Genomic DNA, 8,305 nt, shown 5'->3' with positions numbered 1-8,305 from the left:
TTTTAATTTGTTTTCCTCAGTAGATTTTATGCTAGCTGTATTGCTTTTGAATTCCTGAAAACCTTTGAAAGAAATTCCCAGCAAAGTTACCTTCTCCTGTGCTAGAGTGTGTTCAGTGGTTACATGGGTACTGAAACATAAACTGAGTAAATCTGAATTGAAAAAATTTACTCCACAAAGACCAGAACTAGCTGCATAGCCTTTTTATTAACTTAACACACAATGCTGCTGTAGTATTTTTCATGAATGCAGCCATGTAAGCAGAGACTTAATGACCTTGCTTCTAATTCATAGTGGATTACTAATTACAGAAAATCACCACACAATAAAAACAAATTGGTCGACGAAACAAAAGCAAGAGAAAACAGAACCTTTACTGATCAAAGATCCACTGCCATAAACAATACTGAGTATTAAGACAATGCACAGGAGACAATCCAAAGTATATACCATCTTTCAAGCTAAATTAGCTTGAAAGATGGTATGGTGTTTCCTTGTGTTCTGCATAATTTGGTCACAATTTACAAGTCGACCAAAACTAAACTATAAAAACTCAGTCATGATCTTCTATGTCTTTACTGAAGACATCCATTGAACACACAGAGTGCAGATAATAGCATGGCATTATTTTTACCACCACTCACTTTAATGGTGCTGATCAATAAACACATGAAGGATCACGATTGTTTGTGTTATATCAGATTAGAAATATTGTGTTGATATTTGTGACTTTGGTCAAGATCAGGTCACAACCAATTTATGTAGAAAAAAGGAAAACTGCAAACAGTGCTATTCTTTATACTGTTCAGACAATACTAATCCATTATCTTTTAGTAAACACTGACATTAATACACAAAACTCAACTACATGGTGACTAACAACACAGAATGTTGAATAGGGTAACATCTACTTAATCTTATACAACATCAAGCATATTTGATGTATCATGGCTGGGGCATGAGTGTGTGTGTGTGTGTGTGTGTGTGTGTGTGTGGTGGTGGTGGTGGGGGTTGGGGGTGTCTAGTGCTATATGAGGGAGCAATACAGGAGTTTCCTAGCTGATCTCCTCTTCTTTTCCCAAGTTTTTGAAGACTTTTAAAAGGTGAGATCTCTGTTGATCCTAAAAGATAACAAAAAATATGTGATCACTTTTCTGTATAATTATCAAATATAGACATAGATATAGTAATCTATCTAATCTAAGAAATGCCTCATGTTTTACAGTGTTTTGTGGATAAACTTTACATTTACTTTACATACAACTTTACCAAACATGATTAGTTACTGATAAATAAATGAGAAACAACCTAGTCATTAATGAGTTGTCCTGAATAACTCAAAGTGCAAAATGTATACCCAGTGGAGATGGACCTACTACGTTCTATGCCCCCAGTAACACAATACTCAATTTAAGAGGTAACAAATTATTTCAATTCAGTTTATTTTTATAATGCCTAATCACAAAAGTGATATGAAATTGGTGTAAGCAAAGTGAATCCACTAAAACTAAACAATACCCCTAAACAAATGTACTGAATAAGGTTGTTTATTTTTGGATTTGCCAAAGTCTTCAGGATGGAAATTTGCTGGTAGGGTGTCATAAGGAGAAACAGGCAAACAAGGCCTTAAAACTCATTAGCACTACTTGCTGCTAGTAGTGTTGCAGCTAGAAGCTTATATTATAAAGTGCATTGAAATGCTGTGGCACTATACAAATAAACTTGAATTGAATTGAACGGAATGTAGTTTAATTGTTAGGAGACTTGGCTATCGACAACAGCTGTGATACACTGTGTGTTGTTGTTCTGACATCTGTCAATCAGAGCCAGCAGTAAAATTAAAGCCCCACATAAAAAACATAATACAATACAAATACAAAAGTATGTACACGTATGTCTAGTATGTCTACAAAAAGTAAGCTGAAGAATTGAGTCCCCATCTCTAGCTGTACATCCCCATATACTGTAAGAGTTGCAATTTACTCATTTTGATGGCATCTAGACATTCTTTATTAAAAAAAACTTTTAGTTTTTATCTGAGTTTATCTGAGCAACAGAGTCTTCCTGGCACCAGTGAGAGAAGAGATACAGTTAAGGCTGAAATACTACTGATTAGACACACTAATTTTGGTGCTAATTTTGGACCAAAGTAATATTTGCAAAAAAATTAAAACTAGTCAGACCTGTTCTTATCAAAAACTTGCGCAATGCAGTTTTTATGTCATTACTTGGCAAAAGGTGAGTAAACAAAAATCTTATATTTTATATTTATCTCATGCTCGCGGCTATACATCACATTCAAAACATTACCGGTGAAATGACACGCATTGAGTACAACATGAACATTATAAACGTTTATGGTCACAGATTCCAGTTTCCTGCAGCAACTTCTGGATGATGAAAAGCTGGAGGAGAAATGCTACTCGGATGGCTACTATATGTATCCAACTACTTGCACATTGTGCTTTGAGTCTCCCTAGTTCTCCAGCATAGCGTCTGATCACTTAAATAAAGTCAAATGTAAAAGTAAACGTTTATGACAACTCTGCTTAAGTTTAAATCATTTCATAAATGCTGTTTCTCCTTAAGTAAAACAACCATTGTAGCTGATCTCACTATAAAACGTGAAGAAAATTTCACACCCCTTCTCTCCCAACACCTGACACCACCTCAGCTCTTTCACACAGGCATAAGGGCAATCTCGCCTCCAAAGACAAAACTCAACAAAATGTTTTAAAAGAAACAGAGGAGAACAACACGTTTAAATTAATTATCCTATAACTGACTGCAAGGTATACATTTCAGTATTAATCACCCTGCAGATATTCAGGAAAATGCTACACCAGTATACATCACTTGACTTTTATTTCTACCTATGCAGCCTATTTGTGGGACTTATATGAATAATTCTATCTGCTTCCCATAGTTCATTGACATTAACTTTCTTTCTCTTTAAGACATCATTCTCTCACTTCCTGCTTTTATAGTGCATGAGAGTAACTGAGTTGGTTGGCAATAATTCTCCGTTCTCAGGCTGCAGGTTTACTTGTGGTTCCTAGAGTTTCCAAATGTAGAATGGGAGGCAGAGCCTTTAGCTATCATGCCCCTCTCCTGTGGAACCAGCTCCATTCAGGGTCGGGAGGCAGACACCATCTTCACATTTAAGACTAGACTTAAAACTTTCCTTTTTTATAAAGCTTACAGTTACAGATGGATCAGGTGACTCTGAACTACCTCTTAGTTATGCTGAAATAGGTTAGTCTGCTGGGTCTCTCCTTTCTCTTTTCTCCTATATCAATTCAAATGCCACCATTGTATGGTGTCATTAATTGTTACTTCTCTCTCCTGTAATTGTGTTTCCTCCTCTCTGTCTCCCTCTCTCTGTACTTTTCTGCAGGTATCTTCGGCCTAGAGCGGATATCTCCAGAATCTAATTGACCTGCCCAATGTTCTTGCTGCTTGTTGTTGTTTTTGTTGCCTGCTCTTCTTTTTTCTCTCCTCTTTCCACTCACCCCAGTCAGCTGAGGCAGATGGCCCACTATGAGCCTGGTTCTGCTGGAGGTTTCTTCTTCTAAAAGGAGTTTTTTCCTCTCCACTGTTGCCTAAAGCTTGCTCAAATGGGATCATTGGGTTTTCTATATTGTTTTTTATATAATTATTCTCTGTAAGGTCTTAAACCTTGCACTGTAAAGTGCCTGGAGATAACTTCTGTTGTGAACTGGCACTATAGAAATAAAACTGAATTGAATAGAATTGAATTGAATAATGCATTCCTCCCACTAATAAAATATACCAAATGTCTAATGTCTAAATACCAATGTCTTCAACATTGAGCCTGGTTCTTCACATGAATGGACATTCTGTAAAAAGATTATTGGACATTCCCAAATTGTGTTCGAACATGGTCCTGTTTCAGAATACATTGGTGACCACAGGGATCACAAATTCACAAATTACAGGATGACTTGGGTATTTACTTTTAAATGTCCTTTCAGTCTGCATGTGGCTCTTCTCTACTCTCTGGTGGGGCATTGGGGTCCAAGAAGTCTGGGTGCTGTAGTTCTTGCAGGTAGGTACAGGGAGTCAGAATGTGGGTGGAACCTACAGGGGACAAAACCCAAAAACTCAAGGACATGAAACTGACATTGGACAAACATATGAAGATTTACTGAAAAGTAAAAGTTGATATGCTCATGCACTCTCGGATAAAGCAGATTAGAAACCTAGTTACGTGTTTAAATTGGAAAGAATCTACCTCAGGTAATCAGGTTTCTCTAATCCCCTAGCCTGATTATGGTAAACAGGTTTCCAGTTTACATGACACTTACATAACACTTAAAAAATCAGTATTATCAAGAAAACTGACTTGGTTATTAAAGTGCATGAAAACACACTCAATGACATCCTCAAACATATTTTCTCAGTCTGGACAAAGCTACTTCAGAGTGACAGAAAATATTAAACAACTGCTGCTGAGGTAATAAAAATAATGAGCTACATGTATACAATCTTTTCTTTATAAGCCTGGTCAGTGCATACCGATTAGGGCCTCCCACTTGCCATTGGCCTGGGTGACCTCATAAACGCAGCGCATCTCACTATATGTCATTCCTCCAATAATAAAGACAATTATCCGGGGCCCCGTCTTCATCTCTGTGGGGCCCCTGTTCTTGTGCCAGTTTCCATAGCGAGCACTGCATGATGAGAAAAATAGAAATACTGTAATAAAAAAGTAGTATTACAGGGTAATACCCTGACAAAAAACTGCAAATTACAGGAAGATAGTTGTATGGAAGATAGTTGTTTGTCTTTGTATCAATATAAAAAACAAGGATTTACAACTCAAAACAATTAAACCCTTGTTACACATGAACATGTTACACAATGTGTATGCATAGTGGATTAAAAGAATTACCTTGATGGAGCACTAGCTTTAGTAGAAACTTGTCGTTGGGTAATATATGGGTACTGCTTTGGATCAAGTTTGTCCTCAATAGCATCCTGTGGGAACAGCAGGAGGTAGAATGGTAAATGGTCTGCACTAATATAGCTTTTCTATTGGTCCTCAAAGCGCTTGACACTGCATCTCATTCACCCATTCACACACACATGCACACACACCAATGGCAGAGACCTGACTTACCGGGGGCAACTTGGGGTTCAGTATCTTGCCCAAGGACACACTGGGAATGATTGTCAGACAACTGCTCTACCTATTGAGCCACACCCACCTGACAACAATCACTGTACTCTTAAATCAACTGACTCAGATAATTTTTCAAAAACAAAAATCATTGATACCCAATGGGGATCAAGCCTTATCTAACATGTGACTTGTGAAGTAATATTTAAGGGAAATTAACAAAACCAGCCACAAAAATATATTTTTTTAATTTCTTTAAAATGTTTTAGATGCAAAAGCAAATTACAAGAAGGTTTATCACTGACATCAATGAAATAATACTTCATTCAAAAAGATAGTCTGTCTTCCTTTGCACATTACTGCAAACATAATAAAATAAAATAAAAAAAAAGACAGAAGAAAAGACAATAATACAAGTGTAAATAATCATATCAGTAATCAGTAAAGCCACATTTTCTTTAACCAATATGTTCAATGTGTGTAGTCATACTGCAGTAGGACACAAGAAGTACCTCAATGAGATCCTTGACAAGAGGAGTCCATCTCGACAGCTGGTAGGTCTGCTCACTGATTCGCTCTTTACGATCAGGCTTCTTGGCTTTCTTGGCAGTGCCCTGTGATTATATGATAGTGATCACTCATGCTTTCGCTACTCACATAAGCAAAACAATTCACTGAGATTGTGAGAAGTGTTTAAACTTCTAGACTGGCCTAATACCAGTCTAGCATAAGCATACTCAACCTTAAAATTGCTTTATTTTTCTCAACAAAAAGTGGTTGAGGTAATGGCAGTTATTTTAAGCACTTGTAATAAGGAAATAAGACATGCAAAATTTTCTTGCAGAAGTTGGTTCAAAGTTGTAAACACACATTTCTTTAATTACTGTATGTAATTTTTAAACTATGCTTTGCACTGTTTAGCGATTGTCTCAAATAATTCTCCCTGACCCTTCCTTTTTCTGCTTCCTTTCACCAATGATAACCAAAAACATATTGTATTTACCTTTAAGGGGACACAACATGAAAGTAAGCTGTATTTTGGACACATGCTCTAAATCCTACTAATTCCTCACCTTGAGTTAGAATTCTCAGATAAGTGGTAAAATGTTGTCCAGCTGACATCATACTAGTGCTATTCTATTCTATGTCTGCACCTAACATCAGGACAAATTCCTAGTGCTGTAAAATGCCCTTTATCGCACCTGGCAATAAAATGTTTCTGATTCTGATTCATGTGGGAAAACCATGACCTAAATAATTAGAGCTGTTCACAGATGTACTGCATGTTCGCTCTGAATACCATGTCCATAATTTTTCAATGATGCTAAAACAAAGGTCATATGGTTAGATCAAATCGAAAAGATAGCCAGGAAACCAGTCTAGCTTATAAACATCTCTGCAAAGATACTTCTTTATATAACACTGTATTAATATCTGTCCACTGTTTGCACATTGTCATCAAAAGCACAGTTTTATATTTTTTCTATATTGTGACAAGTAATCATGGAAGTGAAGCATCCGAAAACAGTCCAAAGACCTCAGCTTTATGGCAATCCCCAAGACCCACATGAAGCCATATAATTTATATTAATAGTAATTTGTATACTATCATCGTCTCTCTTACTGTTCACTCACCTCAACAGACCAAGGCAAATGACCACCTACCACCTTGCTGGAATATTTTCTTTTAGTCCACTTTACTTTTATTGTCATTCCAAAAATTACAAGATAATAATTCAGGAACATCCGGACTAGCACTCCTCACACTCCTCACAGATACATTAAGGTATAACTTGAGCCAACAGGGGGAGAGGTGGAGCTGGAGCTATGAAGGGAATTGTGATATGGAACGAGTGCTGCAGTGGTGCACAGTCCTGTTCACAATTATTGTAGTTGTAAAGATGTAATATTGGGGGTTAAACAGATCGTGTGCAGGGTGTGCTAGGTCCCTCAGGATATTGTGCATTCTCCTCAGACAGCGGCTGATGTAGACAGGCTAGTTCCAATGAATCTCCCTGACATTTTCACCACGCTCTATAGCACTTGCTGTTCAGCCTTGGTGCAGCTGGAGAACCACACAATAGGTCAGCACACTTCCCATTCCACAGCGGCAGAAGTTCACCATGAGTTTTTGAGGAAGATTTGCTGTCCTCAGTTTCCTCAAGTAGTAGATGGGCTGGGCTCTTGCTATGACTGAGGCAGTGTTAATGTCCAGCTGCCTTCCTAGGGTTGATGTTCATGAATCTCACTTCATGTCAGCTCAGGACTAGTGTAGTGTCAGTGGAAGGAAGCCAAATACCAGGTCCCTGTTGGCCCTGTCAAAGTGGGTGTAAAAGCAATTCAAATCCTCAGTTAATGTGGCACAGCTGTAGAGAGGGGGAGATGTCCCCTTTATAGACTGTTATGACTCTGATCCTCACCCAGACCTGCCGACCGCAGATTTGATACACTTCCTCAAAGCAGCCCTGACAGTACTATATGCTGCATTGTGCATCCCTGGCCCTGACCTCTTGATTAATCTGTGGTTTTCTATTGGATAGTGAAGTGGAATAATTGCTGCTCCTCCATGTGGGAGACTGGGGTTCGAATCCCAGCAGGGGCCTACCACCAGTAGTTCCCTAGGCAAAACCTCCTTATGCTCAGGGAGGATTTGCTTCCTTGATGTAACACTGTCCACATAAATATTTACATAATCCAAGAGATCCATGAATCCTGAATAGTCAAAACACAGTCTCAACTCACAACTTGAACCTACAAATTAACAGTCCCATGAATACTGATGCTCAAATCAAATAGTTCAAGCAGCCATTTCACTCAAGTCATTAGTGCAGGTGCAAGATGTGCAGCAGCCTGTGGCTCTGTCGCTGTTGCTCTCTTGCTTGTGATGTCTTTTCTTTGTTTAGTTTACTTTATATTTTTTAGTATAACTAGTTGTGGAAATTAAGTTCTACCCTCTCAGATCACGTTGTTCGGGGGGGTTTTCACCTTCGTTTTTACTTTTTGAATCATGATTTCATTCATCCAAAAGACCAAAGTGAAGCAACAGCCCCCATCACTATGGATGGGGGCAGGATCAGCTTAAACCTTAAATGGGACCTTAAACATCTCAGATGAGATCAGGAGGAGGACACTGAGAGGATGCAGGGGTGACAACGAAAGGGA

General features: G+C 38.2%; 1 protein-coding gene across 1 annotated transcript in view; it reads right to left on the bottom strand.

The window, feature by feature from the left end:
- Positions 1–3,991: 3,991 nt before the first annotated feature.
- The window catches only part of stxbp1b (syntaxin binding protein 1b), a 43,243-nt gene continuing 38,929 nt past the window's right edge, over positions 3,992–8,305 (bottom strand). Inside the window, exons 16-19 of the mRNA XM_026343640.1 lie at positions 5,656–5,757; positions 4,916–5,001; positions 4,540–4,694; positions 3,992–4,101 (exon numbers count right to left, since the gene is read on the bottom strand). Coding sequence (XP_026199425.1) covers positions 3,992–4,101; positions 4,540–4,694; positions 4,916–5,001; positions 5,656–5,757 — 453 coding nt within the window. The remainder of the gene's footprint in view (positions 4,102–4,539; positions 4,695–4,915; positions 5,002–5,655; positions 5,758–8,305) is intronic.

Source organism: Anabas testudineus, chromosome 9 (genome assembly GCF_900324465.2).
Source record: "Anabas testudineus chromosome 9, fAnaTes1.2, whole genome shotgun sequence".
Classification (NCBI taxonomy): Eukaryota; Metazoa; Chordata; class Actinopteri; order Anabantiformes; family Anabantidae; genus Anabas; species Anabas testudineus.
The sequence above is the reverse complement of the archived record's forward strand: the minus strand, read 5'-3'. Positions and strand labels throughout refer to the sequence as shown.